Source organism: Cervus elaphus, chromosome 18 (assembly GCF_910594005.1).
Source record: "Cervus elaphus chromosome 18, mCerEla1.1, whole genome shotgun sequence".
NCBI classification, from domain to species: Eukaryota; Metazoa; Chordata; class Mammalia; order Artiodactyla; family Cervidae; genus Cervus; species Cervus elaphus.
Genome location: NC_057832.1, coordinates 84,764,043 through 84,784,224, shown reverse-complemented (window position 1 = coordinate 84,784,224; position 20,182 = coordinate 84,764,043). Strand labels below are relative to the sequence as shown.

Genomic DNA, 20,182 nt, shown 5'->3' with positions numbered 1-20,182 from the left:
TCAACAGCCTTCACTTTCAGGGTGCGCCATGTAGGAAGAGGAGGCCTGGGCTGAGCTGTTTGGTGCCTTGGAAGGCACATCAGCCCCACAAGGAAGACAAAATGGCACCTGACTCACCTGTCATCTTGAAAACCTGGGGAAGGTGGACGCAGCCTCAGCCCAGCATCAATAGAGATTGCATGTGAACCTCAAGTTGGCTCCAGGGTTGAGCTGTGGAGGATGGTCATCATCCGGGAGGTGGTGGGGCTCAGGAGGTGGGACAGGTGACAGCCTGTCAGTGACAGGCGTGAGATGGAGGTGGCCTCTGCTGAGGAATATACATATAACAACAAAGAATAAGAGGCCTCTGAAGACCCGCTTCATGAAGGAAACAGTCTTTATCTTGAGAAAAAGCACATCTTGTAGTATAATTTTCTTCAGAAAATAGAAATAAATATTTTAAAGGTATCTGTTTATCATCTACACAATGGCACAAGCACACATGACTTATATTGAGCAAGAAGAATCCACACATAGAAAACAAGCCACAGGAAACCAGACGTAAGAAAACAGAACCAGAGTAGGATCTAGCAATCCTACTCTGGGTATTGATTCGAAAGAACAGAACTCAAAATCGCAGAGATATCTGTACTACTGTGGGTTTTGCAGCTTTAATCATATAGCAAAGATATGGAAGCAACCTAAATGTCTCTTGATGGATAAGTGGATAAAGAAAATGTGGTATATACATACAAAGGAGTATTATGTAGCCTTAAAAAAGAAGAGGATTCTGACATACTACAACATGGATGAACCTGGAAGACATTGTGTTAAATGAAATTAGCTAGTCACAGGAGGACAAAGACTGCTTTATTCCTTTTATATGAGAGATCTAAAGCAGTCAAACTCATGGAAACAGTAAAACGGTGATTGCCGAGGGATGGGGGCAGGAGGAAGTAGGGAGTTTCTGTTCAACAGGTATAAAGTTTTAGTTATGCAAGATAAGTTCCGGAGATCAGCTATCCAATATTGTGCCTATAGTTAACAGTACTGTACTTTATGCACTTTAAATTTTTTCTTTTATTTTTTACACTTTAACATTTGTTAGAAAGGAAAACTCATGTTAAGTGTTCTTACTACAGTTTAAAACTAGAAAAGGATGTGGGCTGGATAAATGGTTTAAGATTTCATGGAACAAGAAAATATAATAGCGTAGGGATAAAAGAAAGGAGAAATGACACTATGTAAAATCGAATCCTGGTTATAGAATATGAACATGGAAGCAGCCCCCAAAGCACAGAGAAGGTACCATTTTGCAACCAGTGAAGGATAAAGTGAAAAAAAATATGAAAACCAGAAAAAGAAAAAAAATGTATCTCACTTTCTCAGCAAGAACCAATTTAATATCACAAACTCCCTTAAGATCCCTGGCCTGTGTGCTCCACTGTATAGTTTACACATTTGTTCTATGTACTGTTTTGTCTGTTTCTCCTGGCAGAATTTTAAGCTCTTTGAGAGCAGTGGTCTTTGTGTTGCTCATTGATGAAACTTCTAAGGGCCTATAATAGTGTCTGGCACATAGCTGGCCCTCACTAAGTCTCTGTGAGATGAAAAGCTTATAGATATTATTGAAGAAGAAATTAAAATAATAGATACAGTAACAATAAGTAAATATTAACTAAATATTAAATTATTAATTAAATATTGAAAATAAAGCTTTGATCTACAACAGATTGTTCAGATGGGCAGATTAATTAGACTCACTGAGTTACAGTAAAATTAATTAAAATAAATGCTACTCTGGAATGTCTTTAAATCGAGATTTTAAAAATCTTATCAATATACAGCCATAATAACGTGAAAGTTATTTACAAAAGAATTAAAAATCAGACAAACCTCAAACTCCCCATCCATAAAACCGAACTGTAGAAAGCCACAGAACAATGACTACAGGTTATTGATGAGAAAGATTGCTGCTTAATAATCCCATTTCTGAAAAAAATTGTTGAAGTGTGAAGACAGTAGGGAAAAAACCTCATGTGCAAGACTTCAGGACTCACCCTACTCTTTTGCCTGCCCTAAGAAAACGCCAAAGCCATTCTCCAGATGGCTCACAAATGATACAGAAAAGAAAATCAATAATGGGAAAATCATAGCATTAAAAAACTTTGGTGATAGGTATTTAAATCAATCAAATGCACAAATATAAATGTAAATAATTGCTTTAAAATTATAATGCTTTTTATTGAAAAAGCTCAATAAAGTATGGGAAAATATGTATAATAAAAATGGAATACTCATATAAGAACAATTTGGATCAGTATCCCTGGACCAGAATTAAAAAGATGAGGAAACAGAGAGTCAACTGGCAACACAGCCCCCAAGCCTCTTATGGTGTCGGATGCGAGAGCCTATCCTTAAGTAAGAAATCAGGCCTTACTGGAGACATTCAAGGAAAGATTGGACAACTACGTTTCCAGAACAGAAAGGAAACTCATGCATCAAAAAAGGTGACTAATAATGTACCAAAAGAATATGGCTGCACAACTACTAGAATCTAATCAGATAAAACATTTTAAGGAATTTCTTGGGACCTACAGTAAATTTATAGAAACCTGCTTTTTGGACTGTGTTAAAAGACTTTACAAGAAAAGAAGTAAAACCTGAAGAGACCACCTGTTCAGATCATTGCTTACAGAAGTATTTAAAAATGACTCAACAAATATCTATGAGATTTTAGGAATATCATATTCAGCAGAATAAAGCCCTGACTGCAAAAACAGGACTTCTTGGCCAGCCATGATAGAGAAGTCCAAATGGATGGACTTTTGATGAAAGATTGCCAACAGCTATTGCACTGGAAATGAGGGTTCACCTGATAGAATCCCCTGAAAGTATTAGCCACCATGTTAAACCTGGCAGATGGAAACCACTGGAGAAACTGTTAAAGACTGGCAAATGGAAACCACTGAAAAAACAACATTGATATATACAGGAATAGTCAAAATAGAAGGTCTTATTGTTCAATGAAAATAATAAGATGCAACACTTCTTGAGGCCTTAAGATTCAGCAGCTTGGTCACTTGATTAGAAAAATAAACCATTGTTTCTTCAATAGTGACTGTTAATTTTAAAGCAAAATATGTGTTCAATCATGTATGAGATAGAAAAAAATTTATTACTAAAAATAAAATAAATGAAAATCACTGGAAAAAATAAAAGATGAGGAAACAAAAGGTGGGTAGGTGAGCAGGGCAAAGAAAGTGGTACTAAGTTCCTAGTTGGGTGTAAGGGAAGGTCAAGTGGATAATTTGAAAAACAAAGGCTAAATATAGTTACTTGACAAACTTAAAAGGCAATCATTGTACCATTTAAAGCAAGATTTTTCCCTCTTGAATTCCTACAACAGATAAAATCAAACAAAATACAGTGTTTGTATCAAGACACACAAAAGAATCCACAAGGAAGCAAAGAAAATTAGAATACTAAAACTCAAATGACAACAGTAAAGCCAAGCATAACAGTTGTGGCAGCAAGTGGAAATAGGATAAGCTTGTTACTCCTTACAAACTTAGAACTCCACATAGGAAATGGTATCTCCTTACCAAAAGGAGCTACTATCAGATTTAATACCAAACAAATACAGCTTTAAATAAGACATACCTAAGAGATAATTTAGAGTGTTTAATAGTAAAAAATAAATATTAATATAGTATGAAAACAATAAGAAAAATCAGTGTTGGTGTATTAATATCATACAAAGGAGAGTTGAAACCTAAATCCTTAAAGTGAGGTCAAAGAAAGATTTTATATTCATCAGGGGCACAATTAAATTACAATAATCATATATACATTATGAGCCAAAGAACAAGATACATATTATATAAAGAAAAAGAAATGCAAAGGAAATGAAGAAATGCAGAAAGTGGGAAAATGTGTTTTATATCCATCAGTTCAATAGATTAAATAGACAAAATAAGATTTGAATGCTTTCCTGTTAATGGAACATACATTAATTCTTTCATTTAAAATAAAGCTTACATTGACCTTAATTGCATACAATTTTTATCTGAGATATCAAAAATAGTTGTATTAATAGAAACAGAAAGTAGAATAGAGAGTACCAGGAACTTGGGGGCAGGGTGGAGGAGAGAATGAGGAGTTATTTCCTTTAATGGGACCATAGTTTCAGTTTTGGAAAGTGAAAAAGTTTAGGAAATGAATAGTGGTGATGACCACACAACAATGAGAATGCACTTAATGCCTCGAAATTGTGCATTTAAAAAATAATTAAAATGGCAGATTTTATATGATTTTTAATAAAATATACTTTTATTTATTTTTAATTGAAGTATAATTGAAATATAATATTAGTTTCAGGTATACAGCATAGTGATTCAGTATTTTTATAGATTATACTCCATCTACCATTATCATAAAATAGCAGCTATATTTCTCTGTGTCATACAATATATCCTTGTTGATTATTCATTTTATACATAGTAGATTATATCTTTTAATCCTGTTCCCCTATCTTGCCACTCCCCCCTTCCTTATCACCACTGGCAACCAAAACAAAAGTATATTTGTTTTCTGTGTCTGATAGTCTATTTCTGCTTATATTCATTAATTAGTTTTATTTTTTAGATTCCACATATAAGTGATAACATACAACACATATATAACAGTATTTTTTTCTCTATCTGACTTACCTCACTAGGGATAATAACCTCTATATCCATCCATGTTGTTGCAAATGTCAGAATGTCTTTCTTTTTTTGGCTGAGTGTGTGTGTTTGTGTGTGTGTGTGTGTGTACCACATCTCCTTTATTCATTCATCTGTTGACAGACACTTAGGTTGTTTCCGTATCTTACCTATTGTAAATAATGCTGCTGTGGACATTGTGGTGCATGTATCTTTTGAATTACTATTTTCAGTTTTCTTTGGATATATGCCCAGGAGTGGAATTGCTGGATCACATGATAGCTCTATTTTTAGTTTTTGGGGGAACCTCCATTCTGTTTTCACAGTAGCTGCACCAATTTATGTTCCTATCAACAATGTACTAGGGTCCTCTTTTCTCCATGTCCTCACTGTAATTTGTTGTTTGTAGACTTTTTGTGGGGAAGGAAATGGCAATCCACTCCGATATTCTTGCCTGGGAAATCCCAAGGACAGAGAAGCCTGGTGAGCTACAATCCATGGAATCGCAAAGAGTCTGACACAACTGAAGCAACCTAGCCAGCACAGACTCTTTGACATTAGCCATTCTGACAGCAGTGAGGGGACACGTCTCGTTATGGTTTTGACTTGCACTTTTCTGGTGATTAACAGTGTTGAGCATCTTTTCATGTGCTTATTGACCATCTGTATATCTTCTTTGGAAAAATATCTCCTCAGACCTTATGCCCATCTTTTAATCAGATTCTTTTTTTTTTTTTAACATTGAGCTGTATGAACTATTTATATATTTTGGATATTAAGCTCTTATCAGTCATATCATTTGCAAATATTTTCTCCCATTCAGTAGGCATCTTTTTATTTTATCAATGGTTTCCTTTGCTGTGCAAAAGTTTTTAAGTTTAATTAGGTCCCATTTATTTATTTTTGCTTTTGTTTCTTCTGCCTTGGGAGACAGAACCCCAAACAATATTTCTACAATTTATGTTAGTGTTCTGCCTATGTTCTCTTCTAGAATTTTGTTTGTTTGTTTTAGGTCTTACATTTAGGTCTTTAATCCATTTTAAGCTGATTTTCGTATACAGTGTTAGTGAATGATCTAATTTCATTTTTTTACAAGTAGCTATATCCAGTTTTCCTAGCATCATTTATTGAAAAGACTATCTTTCCTCTCCATTGTATATTCTTGTCTTCTTTGTCGTAAATTAATGGCAGAAAGTGAAGAAGAACTAAAAAGTGCCTTGATGAAAGTGAAAGAGGAGAGTGAAAAAGTTGACTTAAAGCTCAACATTCAGAAAACTAAGATCATGGCATCTGGTCTCATCACTTCATGGCAAATATATGGGGAAACAGTGTCAGACTTTTTTTGGGGGGGCTCCAAAATCACTGCAGATGGTGACTGCAGCCATGAAATTAAAAGACGCTTACTCCTTGGTAGGAAAGTTATGACCAACCTAGATAGCATATTAAAAAGCAGAGACATTACTTTGCGAACAAAGGTCCATCTAGTCAAGGCTATGGTTATTCCAGTGGTCATGTATGGATGTGAGAGTTGGACTGTGAAGAAAGCTGAGCGAAGAATTGATGCTTTTGAACTGTGGTGTTGGAGAAGACTCTTGAGAGTCCCTTGGACTGCAAGGAGATCCAACCAGTCCATCCTAAAGGCGATCAGTCCTGGGTGTTCATTGGAAGGACTGATGCTGAAGTTGAAACTCCAATACTTTGGCCACCTCATGCGAAGAGTTGACTTATTGGAAAAGACCCTGATGCTGGGAGGGATTGGGGGCAGGAGGAGAAGGGGACGACAGAGGATGAGATGGCTGGATAGCATCACCGACTTGATGGACATGAGTTTGAGTTGACTCCGGGAGTTGGTGATGGACAGGGAGGCCTGGCATGCTGCGATTCATGGGGTTGCAAAGAGTCAGACACAACTGAGTGACTGAACTGAACTGATCCAGTTTTCCTAGCATCATTTATTGAAAAGACTATCTTTCCTCTCCATTGTATATTCTTGTCTTCTTTGTCATAAATTAATTGACCATAAGTGCATGAGTCCATTTCTGAGCTCTTACTTCTGTTCCGTTGATCTGTGTGTCTGTTTTTGTGCCACTGCCATGCTGTTTTGAGTAGCTTGTAGAACAGTCTGAAGTCAGGGAGCTTGGAAACCTTTGTTCTTTTTTCAAGATTGTTTTGGCAACTCTGAGTCTTTTGTGGTTCCATATACATTTTAGAATTACTTATTCTAGTTATAGGGAAAATGTCATGGGTATTTTGAAAGAGATTGTATTGATTCAGTATATTGCTTTGAGTAGTATGGAAATTTTAACAATATTAATTCTTCCAATCCATGAACATGGGATATCTTTTCATTTCTTTATATCATCTTCAATTTCCTCCTTCAGTGTTTTATAGTTTTCAGAGTTATAGGTCTTTCACTTCCTTGATTAAGTTTATTCCTAGGTATTTTAATCTAAAAATTTGAAGAGGCAAGAATACTCCCAAATTCATTCTGTAAGGTTACCATTACCCTGATACCAAAACCAAAGACACTACAAAAAAAAAGAAAGAAAGTTACAGGCCAGTATCTCTGATGAATATAGATTAAAATGCTGAATAAAATATTAACAAATAAATTTCAACAATAGCTTAAAAGGATCATATACCATGATCAAGGGAGATGCATTCCAGAAATGCAAGGATGATTGAACATCCACAAATCAATCAATGTGATACACCGTATTAACAAAAGGAAGGGAAAAAAAGCACATGATCATTTCAATAGATGCAGAGAAAGAACTTGACAAAATCTTTTTGTCAAATCTTTTAAAAATCCATTTCTGATAAAAACTCTTATCAGAGTTGGTGTAGAGGGAACATATCCCAACATAGTAAAGGCCATTTATGACAAACCCATAGCCAACATCATACTCAGTGATAAAGAGCTGAAAGATTTTCCTTTAAGACCAGAAACAACACACCAAGATGCCCACTCTTGCCATTTCTATTTACAGTAGTCTTATAAGTTCTAGCCACCACAATCAGATAAGAAAAAGAAATTAAAAAACATCAAAAAATGGAAGAAAATAAGGTAGAACTCACTATTTGCAGGTGGTGTGAGAGTATATATAGAAAACTCTAAAGTCTCTACCAAACATCTATTAGAACTAATAAGTGAATTGAGTAAATTTTTAGGATATAAGATTAATATGTAGAATATGTTGCTTTTCTGTGCACTATTAGAAAGAGAATGCAAAAAAAAAATCCCATCTAAACTCATAACAAAAAGAATAAAATGCTTGGAAATAAACTCAATTTTTTTTAAAAAATGGATCTTATAACTCCTTTTCAAGAGCATATGGACTATTTTTCTAAGTGATAACATTCTATAACACAAAGAAAGCAAAAAAGCAGAAAATACTCAGATTCCATGGGCACAGACAATAAAGCCAAATTTTAAATAATGAGTTTAAAAGCAACCATTAAAAACAAAATCTTTGCTATTTGAAAATTCAAAACAATACTCTGTGTGACTGTTGGATTTTAAATAAAATTAAGCCTTATAAATCATTAAGAAATTATTGAAAATGCAAGTGAGTGATACTTAATAAAACATGGAATTCAGAGAGGCTATACTCAGAGGATTAGCAGAACTGGTTTGTATTATCAAACAAGAATAATAAATATAAAAAAAGTTTTCAAATTAATAGCTTAGAGAAGATAAAAAAGCAGCGGTAATAAAGCAGAAATGTATTTATTATTTATTTTAAAATAATAAAAGTTCATGAATTAAAAAATAATGTAAGAGTTGTTTTAGAAGAGAAATAAATTAAACTAAGGAAAATTTTTCATTTTTAAATAGATGGGGAAACAATGGAAACAGTGACAGACTTTATTTTCTTGGGCTCCAAAATCACTGCAGATGGTGACTGCAGCCATGAAATTAAAAGACGCTTGCTCCTTGGAAGAAAAGCTAGAACAAACCTAGACAGCATGTTAAGAGGCAGAGACATTACTTTGCCAACAAAGGTCTGTCTAGTCAAACTATGGTTTTTCCTATGGATATGAGAGTTGGACCATAAAGAAAGCTAGGCACCGAAGATTGATGTTTTTGAACTGTGGTATTGGAGAAGACTCTTGAGAGTCCCTTACAGCAAGGAGATCCAATCATTCAACCCTAAAGGAAATCAGTCCTGAGTATTCATTGAAAGGACTGATGCTGAAGCTGAAACGCCAATACTCTGACCACCTAATACAAAGAACTGACTCATTGGAAAAGACCCTGATGCTGGGAAAGATTGAAGGCAGGAGGAGAAGGGGACGGCAGAGGATGAGATGGTTGGATGGCATCACCGACTCAATGGGCATGAGTTTGAACAAGCTTCGGGAGTTGGTGATGGACAGGGAAGCCTGGCGTGCTGCAGTCCATGGGGTGATAAAGAGTTGGACACAACTGAGCAACTGAACTGAACTACAGGAAAATAGTAAATAAAACCAACAAATGAAGTTTTACAGGTGCAGGAAAATTTTTAAAAGGAAAAAAGAAGCTATGTATATAATTAAATAATACCACAGAAAATCTAGAAAAAATGAGTAATTTGACTTGGTAAATACAAAAAATTTAATGGACTTACAGAATAATTAGGAAAATGTATCAGTGAATGCATTACCCAGTCCCAGATAACTTTGTGCTTTACTCTGGAACATAGGAATAAATGGAAATTATTCATTTTATGAAGCCATTTTAACTTTGCCAATGAAACTGGACAAAAAGCAAAAACTATTGTCATAAATTTAGTACATCTGTACCATAGAAAACTAACAAGCAATGTAAAAAAAAAGAATGAACTGCTGATACATGTAACAAATTGGATGAATCACAAGGAAATTATATTGAGTGAAAAAAGTCAATCTCAAAAGATTATATACTGTATGATTCCATTTATATAGCATTCTTAAAAAAATTTTTTTAAAGGGCCATGAAGGGTCTTTACAGTGACTGAACTGTTTAGTATTCTGACTGTGGTGATGGATACGTGAACCTGCACATTATTAAATTGCATAAAATTAAACATACATAGATAATTACAAGTAAAGTTAGGGAAATCTGAATTTTTCTTAAAAAAAAAAAAGCTATAGACAAAATTCACTTGAGTTCCAAAAAGTTCATATTAAAAATGAAGTTGAATTTGACATAATTTAAAAGAATGACCAAGCACAATTAAATAGATTTTTCTCCCAAAGATGTACGAGTCATTTACTACTAGTAAATCTAGTATCTCTAGTATTTTAAACAATAGTTTATAGGAGGAATTACAGGCAATCATTTTAAGAAATGCTCAAAAAGTACTTGATGAAAAATAAATACACATTTAGATTTTTAAAATAAAACGTAGTAAAGTAGGAAAGGAAATGTTTTCATGACATAATAAAGACTCTTTGATGTAATGAACCACATTCCACTTTACAATTGGACCCTAGTAGTTTACCTATCAAAATAAAGAACAAGAATATTGCAGCCTCCCTATCTTATTTAATATTGTTTTGGAAGTTCTCACTTGTATTACAAAAAAAGGAGGTAAAAGATAAAAGAGCCCTCTAAGGGAGACAAAGTTATTATTATTTGTGTGTTAAAATCACAGAGGATATATCTAAAAGGATAATTTATTCATTTGAAGCATTAAATATGGTGAACAGGAGGGGCATAGATGAAAAGCAGGGGCAACATAAACTTGATGACTGAGCCCTGGAGTGCTCCTGGGTATCACTCACTTCACTTGGCTGGTTCTCATGTGTATGCTCTTTCCTGGTCTGTCTGTAGTCTTTCTTCGTGGATCACAACAGTCGAGCTACCACTTTTATTGACCCCCGAATCCCTCTTCAGAACGGTCGTCTTCCCAACCATCTGACTCATCGACAGCATCTCCAGAGGCTCCGAAGTTACAGTGCTGGAGAGGTAACACCTCCTCTGCCCCTGCCCTACCATTCACAGGACCACAGGGTCAGCCTGTCCTGGTGGGGCCAGGATCTAGAGTTGTCTTTTCCCCCAGGGGCTGGGCCAAATCCATATGCTCTTTAGTAGGGAGGATGATGACTCGAGGCACCCACTTCGTGTCCTGGATCCATCCTCAGATTGCTTTCCTTCTGCCTTTCCTTTTTTCCTACACAGTCACGTTACTAAAAAATCCATCTAGTTTAAAGAAAACTGAAAATACAGCATCAAGACATCCCTATACTTATGGCTGATATGGTGTTTCCTCAGCCCACTGGTCAAATGTGAATTCTTAAATGGTGGTAGAACTACTAGGCAGCATATGACTGCTTTTAAATTTCTCCCTCTCCCTAGATTTTGGACAAGACTTCAGTAATGCATTCATGGACTGAAAACTGGGGGAAATGAACTGGGCCACATGAATACTCTGTTCCCACCCTAGCATCTGCCCTCCCCTGGTTTATATGTTCTTTCACTCAACATGATTGATTACCTTCTGCTGGACCATGAAAGGCTGCCCCCTTTCTTAAGCATCAGGTTCCTTGCCTTTCTGAATTCCTTTTTCTATATCCCGTATCCTTTCCTGTTATCCCTTCTTGAACCAAAACTCAAAACATAGCTTTTTTTTCTATTGACAATATGAGCAAATCTCTTTTTTATGTCCTGACATTTCCCAAGTATCTATACCTTCTTTTCATAGAAACCACCAGGATCTCAGATGATACAGGCTCTGAGAACCGTTTCCAATAAAACAGCTTGTAGAGTTAGATTATAATGAGATTAAAAAAAAAATGGAAAAGGTGCTGTAGAAAGAAAGAAACATATATATGGTCCCATAGAGAGTCATTCGAGGGAGAGCCACAGGGGACATCTCTGGAGAAGCAGAAAATAACCATCCACCTGTCAGCCTCTAGAGAGCAAACATAAGTCTCAAGGGAAGAGCTTGTTTTAATGAAAGCTTAGTATACAAAAAAAAAATCTTTACTAGTTTTTCAGGACACTCATCTGTATACACTGAGAAATGTAACCATTTCTAACCAGGGGCACTCACAGTTTAAGGCCAGTGTAATAAATTGAATTTTTCTTTCATGGAGTCATCTTAAGTATCATTTTAGGGTGCTATTGAAAGCGTGTTAACTCTTATTGCATATACATAAAATGTGTATGTGACCATGCATGAGGGAGCATTATACACTCTCCAGGGGTTATGTGGGTGTCAGGACCCTCCAGATTCCAGGCACTCAGCAGTTGACACATTCACAGGCTACAGAAAGCCGTGCCCCAGCTTCTCAACTCAGCACATATGGTCCCTCTCCCTTTTATAACACTTCAGAAATCATAAGATGTATTATCTTGATATGATAATGGATAAATTCAGAACTCTGCATCAACTTGAATATGCCATTTTAATCTATTTTAAATGTCCAAGCTCTTTAATATTATTAAGGTGAATTTCAGTATTAACATAGAGCATCATAGCATATAATAAAAGAAGCTCAGTACTGCCAGATTCAGGTTCACCACGGTCAATTAAAAAAAAAAAGTCAGTTACTCAATGAAACTCCTAAACATAAATCTTTTACATATATATGAAATTAACCTGAAAATATAAATTTTAAAACCTTCCTGTTGAAAGAACAAGATTAAGATCATGAGCATCACTTTACCTGTTCCAAAACATTTCCTTAATGTTATTGACTAGCCCAAACACAGTCACACTGAATATCAATGTTAATAACAAAGTGCCATCTGCATCAGCCAAAATAGACTAATGTGATGAGAAAAGGGCATCAGCCATCTGTATACTTCCTAATTCATTCACTCTCCAGTTGACTGTCCATCAGGTTTGTAAGCCACTGACATCCCTCTGCCCAACCTCTCTCTGCTGGTAGCTTTGCAGTGACACAAGGGAAAACCAGGAGGGAAGCTGGGAGGCAGAGAATACCTGATCCAGAGGCAGCACACCAGGGTAAACAGGAACTCGGCCTCTATGAAAGCAAATACCTGGTTCCTCCTACTGTGAGAACACAGCCTAGGGTGTGAGGAGTCGGGAAGACCTCAGTGTAAAAGCAGAGAGAGGCGGGTGGGGGAAATGCTCCTTATATTTGCTCTAGTATGATTTTGTTTCACAAATATTGATGAAGTACAGGGTTTGCTACGAACACTGTGAAATGCAAAGATGTGTGAGATACGACCCCTGCCCTGGAGAAATGTGTATTCTATTTTTGAAGCCAGGCCAGAAACATACATAGAGTTAAGTAACAAAAGAAATTAAAGTATGGTTGAGTGCCAAGAGAGATGTTAGGACAAATGCCACAGAAGTTCAAAGGAGGCCAAGAAAAGGTTTCTTCTAAAAGAAGGTGCTTGACCTAGACCTAGAGAAATTGGTAAAACCTAGCAAGTACAAAGGCAGAGAAAGGGCAGCACCCACAGAGAGCATAGCTGAAGGATAGGAGGCGAGATGGGGTTGAGAAAGGTCTTAAGAAAGACAGGGAATAAATAGTCCAGTGTGACCAGAATAGTAAGTTTCCACTTGGTTTTTGTTTTGAAATTTGGAAAGCTTTGAATGCCACATGAAAGAGTTAGGACTTTTATAAAAAGTCCTTGGAATGAATTTGAGAAGAATAATATGATGATTTATTAATTAAAATGGGCTTTTAGAGATCAGTTCACCCACTGTTTCACAAAAGGGGAAGATTATTAGCAATTTGGGGGGACAGTTCTCTGAAGTGTAGAATCATTCCTTGTCATTGCAGGATCTTTTCTCCTGGTCCCATTCATTAAATTTCAGGAGTGTCAGTTACTATGACAACAGAAACAAAAACCAAAATACCCTTGTGCTTAGTCGCTCAGTCGTGTCCGACTTTTTGTGACCCCATGGACTATAGCCCACCAGGCTCCTCTGTCCATGGGATTCTCCAGACAAGAATACTGGAATGGGTTGCCATGTCCTCCTCCAGATCTTTCCAACCCAGGGACTGAACACAGGTCTCCCACATTGCAGGTGTATTCTTTACCTGCTGATCTACCAGAGAAGCATCTCCCTCAAGCATCTCCAAATACTCCTAGATGGTAATTCCACTCTGGTTAATGATCATATTTCACAGGCAAGTAAACTAAAGTATCAAGAACTCAAGTCACCCCGGGAGTTCAGAACTGCAGTTCAGATTTCTCAACTCCCAGTCCAGTATAAACTCATATTTTTAAAGGAGACAGTGACAGCCAAGAAGAGATGGGATTGTGGCACAGGAGGATGTGAGAAAGGCCATGAGAGCCCACTGCCACAGACCAAATAAGTGATGAGGCCCTAAGTCGGGGTGACAAAGAAACAGCACAACCTCAGGAAGGTCGGGGGGTGTGGAGGAGGGAGACTTAAGACTTGGGTCAGCAGGTTGAAGTCCCATCTCTGGCCTCTCTGCAGAGGTGCTGTGGGTCATTGTACCTTCCTTCCCTTTCCATGGTCTCAGTTTCCCCATCTGTAAACAGAGACAAGGGAACTGGGATGGCCACTAAAGTCCCCTTCAGCTCTATGATTTTCAGCATCTGTGAGGCTAGACACACAGTCCCATGAATGGCTCCCAGAGAAGATGAGCAGGAAAGCCAGGTGGGGAGGCTTGCAGGTGTAACCTTATATAAGTTGATGATGAGGATGGAAACAGCAGGAGAGCCAATTAGCTAAGCAGTCGGAAAAATGAGACTTAGGAATATCAATGAAGTATTTCCATAACCCATGATTTTTCTGTGTCACCTCTGATGGGCAATAGGGAATTCACTCTAGATGTTTCTTAGACCTCAGCTTTGGGAATAAATATTTTCTGTTCACTTTCATGAGCCATTTCTTGAGTGTTGTTCAGGGGTTGATTTTTTTATCCATTGTACTTAAGGATGGAATTAAAATTAGTTTCCAAAGTCAAGATCCTAGATGGTAAAAATTCCCGTCAAAACCCCAACAATAGGTTATTAGTAGAGAAACTGCTCATTGTCTTTTTAGCCTTTACCTCACCTGAAAATTGTTGAGGCAGTTTCCTGAAAGCAGTTAATATGAGGAATATAGGATTCTATGCATAAAAAGATTATTCTTTGACTTCTTTTAAATTAATTTTTACTGGAGTATAGCTCATGATTTGACTCTTTCACATGCATTTTAATACAGTGGCACATCCATCTGCAATATATTTAAGTGCCAACAAAACAGGCTTTATCACTTCCATAGTGTCCAGACAGAATTGGACATGGATAAGTAGAAAAGAGCAGATCAAGATCCCATGTTTCTATCAACAAGGAAATCACTGGAGGTCAGCTTTGCTTGTTTATACTGCAGTTTGCAATGTAAATTACCATTAATAAGGAAGGGTAATGGACCACATAATGTTTGTTTCTTTCACCATCTTATCTTGGTCGAGCAAGAGAAGTCATTAGTCATAGAACATTTCTGGAAGGGTACATATAAAAATGCTTAACAGTAATTGCCTCAAGTAAAGGACAGGAGTCTGACAGAAAAGAGAAATTGACTTTTCACTCTCACAGCAGAAGTCACTGTGAATCATACTTTGCAGTGAGCTGCTTTTATGACAAAAGTCATTGTATCAACTCTAATGACAGAGGCCATCATGCTGGAAGTTGGCCTTTGGGAAGGGTAACTTTTGCACTGCTTCTTAAAATTGGGAATTTTCCTCTTGATTCCATGTAACCTATACTTGATCACAAGTTTGTTTGGAAGTTTGTAAAATTCAGATAACCTATGAAAGTACATTTTTGAATTAAAAATGGTATCTAATGAGTATAGAAAATATAGGCACAGATGGAAAAGAAATCAAAAGGCTGGTATAGCCGTCCATCTGGAGAAAATTCCTGGTACACAATGAAGTAAAACAGTTGAATTGTATTGTCTATGCTTCTATATCTTCCTTTACCATTATAGCACATTGTAGATAGTTTCCATGCCATTAAAATTCTTCTATACTTTATTCTATGTATTGCCATAATTTAATTCAAACCTTTCTCTTGTACATTGTTTGTTGCCCACTTTTTGCCTTTAGAAATATGTTGAAAAACCTCATAGATTGCTCTTATTTCTGTATAGTTCTGCAAACTTTGTTAATGATCTACTTTTAGAATACAAAAAGAATCTAGAGATGAACATAAATTCATCACTTGGGCTTTTCCTCTGAACTTGCAATTTTTATCACCAGGTCTTCAGCATTTTTGAGACAGCATTAGCTGATGACCAGCCCAAATTCAGTCTAAAACCTGCAGTTTTCAATCACAGATTTTTAAAAAACACCAGTTTACATTTCCAAACTGTAACACAGAAGAGAAGCTTGTTTTCCAGTTGCTGGAAACTATTTTCTGAGCATATCTATTCTGTTTTGTCTGGAGAGCTAAATGTTTGAAGTTTGTGTATTTGCAATTATGATTAAAGCTATCTCAACATCAAAAGGAAAAGAAATCTAAAAAGCAATCACGTGGGGCTCTCTTCTCCCTCCCTCCCTTGGCCCTGTCTCTCTCCTCCCTCCTTTCTCCTTCTCCCCCTCCCTCCCCACCTTCCCCCCTCCCCCTCCTTTCCTCCCCCCTTCCTCCCCTCCCACCTCTCTTTCTGTACCTCTCTTGTGTGCGTGCACACACATGCACCCCTACCTGAGAAACTCAGTGGCCCAAAAAATGCCCAAAAGTGTAAAATTCTGGGAATTTCAGGGAGTCATATAATCTTGGTTTTAAATGGAAAATACATTCTTTTAGGTATTGTAAGCAGTTAGGAAAGCAAATGTTAGCATCATGTTTGCAGTGAGATCCACATCAGTCGCTCAGTTGGTGGCAAGCTTCCCTCCATGGACCATTTATCACCACTTTGGGGCCACATTTGTGATAGTAAAGGACAGGAGAGCCTAGGTCATGCTGCAGTCCATGGGGTCACAAAGAGTTGGACACAACCTAGCAACTGAACAACAACTGAACCACAAGGATCCCAGCACATACCAAGTTCTATGAAATCTTAGAATATTAGAGTCTTTTTAAGTTCTGCCTGAAATTGTTTCCATCCCTGTAAATTCCTGGCCCCTAGTTAAAGAAGCACGTTTCTATTTAACGCTATCATCCTCCAGTTCTCTCATCTGGAGTCCATCCAGTACCACTCTACAGTCACCTCATTTATCCTCGGCCGATGTTGCCATGGCTCAGGACTCCACAAGCCTCACCCCTCCCCAGTATTGTTTCCTTCATCTCACTCATAGTCATGGTGACACATATCCCTCAGCCAGTCATCTGCCTTCAGAGTAGCTGACCTTCCTCTGGTTCTGCAGTCTTTCAGTCTAGCTTGGTTTTGCAGTAAGCAGGTAACCTTAAAAGCAAGAACCATCTCTCCCTAAAGCATTTCTACAACACATGAATTCCTTATGACCCCCGTGAAGAAAAGTGAGCCTCTTCGTGCTTCAAAGCCTTGTTTTTCTCCAGGCAAAGTTCAATGCACAGCCAGGCCTTCTTGAGTTCCATTCTCAGGTCTCCCTGTTTTCCCAATTTCTTTCTGTAAATCATCTCTTAGATAGCCTTCAGCTGTTTCTGAGATTCCTGTCTTTATAGTATCACAAATATTTTCAACACACATTACAGCAGACTGACATAACCCCCTGGAAGGAAAAGAGATATTTCAGTCCCAGGAAGCCTTTACATATTTATTAATTCATGGAAAGAGAGAAATATGAGACTAAATATTGCATATCAGCCATCAGCAAACCTTTCTTTCATCACTTTTTTGGACTCTTTTTCCCTATTCTAACTACCTAACATAACCGTTTAACCAGAAAGTGCTGTTACGGAAGTTCCAGCATCTAAATCTCGGTAGCTGGCTACACCCACTGAAGAGAGCTGGGTACTGGTGGCATCAAAGTGAGAAGTCAGCCCGAGTGGCACAGAATCTATTCCCCTTGTCCCTTAAGTGAGACAAGGGCAAGAAGAAGGATCAGGAGAGGAAAAGGATGAATCTGCATCCCTCCCTATTCCAGAGGAGCAGTTCAAAGACTGCCACATACAGAGAGTGAACTGGTAGCACATCTCATCTGAAGGATGTTATTCTTGTCTGTGTGAAATATGAAAGTAGAACCTAAAGGAAAACCAGCAATTACCATTTCTGTAATTAGGAAGCCCTACATAATCTGCTTTGAAGATTGCCCCCTGCAATATCACACAGGGCCTCGTCTTAAGTGACCACTTTTAGATGGACCTGGCCTTTCCAGGGTTTATGCCATAGGAGCTCATCACCTCTCCTGAATTCAGTGTGTGTGAATTCTGGTCTTGGAGAATTTTCTTTCTAATTTTTGTCTGGATATTTGAGCTCTTTATGAATATCTTCCAATGTCATCTTCAAAATTCTTAAATATTTTAAAGCCCATTTTGACTCCTTTGTCACATAGAGTGAGTCATCTACACTCATCGCCATTTATCTGGTGAATGTACTCCAGTGTGGAAATCTGTGGTGCCTCCTCCGTTCAAATAGCTTACCCTGCAAGGGTCCTTTCGGGAGCAAAATATATATGGAATCATGGTAGAAACTCATTGTCATGCTCTAGAACCTAGGGAATTTATAAAAATTTAAAATCAAGCTAAATTAAAATTAATCATCACAAATATCAGTTTTAAGCTAAGCAAATTCTGTGTCCCATGAAGTTTTGTCAAAATGTCCAACCCAAACCAAAACACTGGATGCAGGCTAGTAGTATGGGGAAGTGAAAAACAATTCTTGACAGTCAAGTGTTAGTTAGCATCCTGGTTCTATCTCTTATAGTTAAAAATTTTGGAAAAAAACTTATTTTCTCTGATCCTCAGATTCCCCATTTGTAAACTGGGGCGAATAATGCTTATCTTGCCAAATTTTGTGAGGATATGAGACTGTGTAAAGAGTAACCAGTATAATGAATGGGAGAAAAGATGCTAAACGAAGAATAGCCTTTCAAGTATAATAAACACTGTTTAAGACAGCCAGCCCAGTCCACATTTGGCTATGAAGTTCAGTGCTGCCTCTTAGAGATGAAGATCATAGACCTACTTTACTGATAATATTCCCTTTAACATATTTCTGATGAGAAATATTTCTTAGTCTATTGCATGTATTAATGAGATGAACATTCATGGCATTTGGCATAGTCACTTTCTTAAAAACCACAACACCAACCACTCTACTGAGACATTTTTTTCGAACATGCTAATTTTCCATCACGTTTGGGATTATAGCTTCATTCCTCCTTTCATTTAGGTGATGTCAGGGCCTTTTTGCCACTCATTTTGAAAAATTAGTATCCAAAGATCATCCGAAATGGATGAGGCTTTTAACACTTACAATTTTATTTTGAAATTAGGCCTCAGAAGTCTCTAGAAACAGAGGAGCCTCTTTACTGGCCAGGCCAGGACACAGCCTAGTAGCTGCTATTCGAAGCCAACACCAACATGAGTCGTTGCCACTGGGTATGTATCACACTTGTGAACCCCTGGATAACCAACACCTTGTTTTTCTTATTGTGACTCCTTTAATATTCAGGACTCTGTGTTTCCTTTCTGGTGTTGTCTGCTCCCCTACCCCTGGTTCCCATCTTCCTCTTGCACCTCTTGCCTCTCCTTCCTCCGCTATGTCCTTCTCTCTTCCCTTCCTTTTCTCTCCCCTCTTCCAGACCCTCATTCCCTCCCTCTTTATTCTATTCAGTGGTTTGTTAGCTGGGTCCCCGGATAGCATAGTTTAGATAAGGTGATGGATGTGGTTGCTTAGATGCAGTTTCTAATTTAGACCTCTATTCCCGTGTGTGTGTATGAGGATAAGCTAGAAGAGGCTCCATTCCTAACTTCAGCTGCCTCTTTCCAAAACACTTATATCAAGATGGTGAGAGAGTCTACATGGATTTGGATGTTTTCATTATCCCTATTGGGAAATTCAACCAATGGCAGAAGTCATAAGTGCAAGTGCTCAGTAAAGGATTTCTTTGAATTTGCCATAATAACTCTTTTTTTTTTTATAAGAGAAGTTAGAAGGAACAGAGTATAACTCCACTCATGAAAGACCTATTTTATTCTCTTTCATCTATTCACAAGGCGGGGGGGGCGGGGGTTGAGTTAACACCAAGTTAAATTCCTACGATATTAAAGATAATTAACTTAGATCTGGTTCGCTTTGGGTTTGATCATTTAAAAATAGCCAGGCTATTATGTCACAGAAAAAAAAAGCCCAAGAGCTTACATTATTTTGATGAGTATGCTCCCTGCCCTTCAGACTCTCCTCCATTAATCCTGGTATCAAGCTGCCGTTTTCCAATCATTAGTGAAATCATCTCTGGGCTGGAGATTCAACCACAACTTGCACTTTTGTCTGTTTCAGCATATAACGACAAGATTGTGGCATTTCTTCGCCAGCCAAACATTTTTGAAATGCTGCAAGAGCGCCAGCCAAGCTTGGCAAGAAACCACACACTCAGGTAGGGGCTTGTCTACCAGTCTCTAATTCCAGGTCTCTCCCACTGGTTTTCCAGGTGGAACAACCTCTGTGGAGAGA

General features: G+C 37.5%; 1 protein-coding gene and 1 pseudogene across 4 annotated transcripts in view; both read left to right on the top strand.

Annotated features, from left to right (window-relative positions):
• The window catches only part of HECW1 (HECT, C2 and WW domain containing E3 ubiquitin protein ligase 1), a 443,378-nt gene that overhangs the window by 352,924 nt on the left and 70,272 nt on the right, over positions 1 to 20,182 (top strand). For all 4 annotated transcript variants that reach the window (XM_043873248.1, XM_043873250.1, XM_043873249.1 and 1 more), the window contains 3 exons: positions 10,483 to 10,617; positions 19,002 to 19,107; positions 20,009 to 20,105. In XM_043873248.1, the coding sequence (XP_043729183.1) occupies positions 10,483 to 10,617; positions 19,002 to 19,107; positions 20,009 to 20,105 (338 nt within the window). The remainder of the gene's footprint in view (positions 1 to 10,482; positions 10,618 to 19,001; positions 19,108 to 20,008; positions 20,106 to 20,182) is intronic.
• On the top strand, positions 2,360 to 2,782 carry LOC122674736 (annotated as a pseudogene).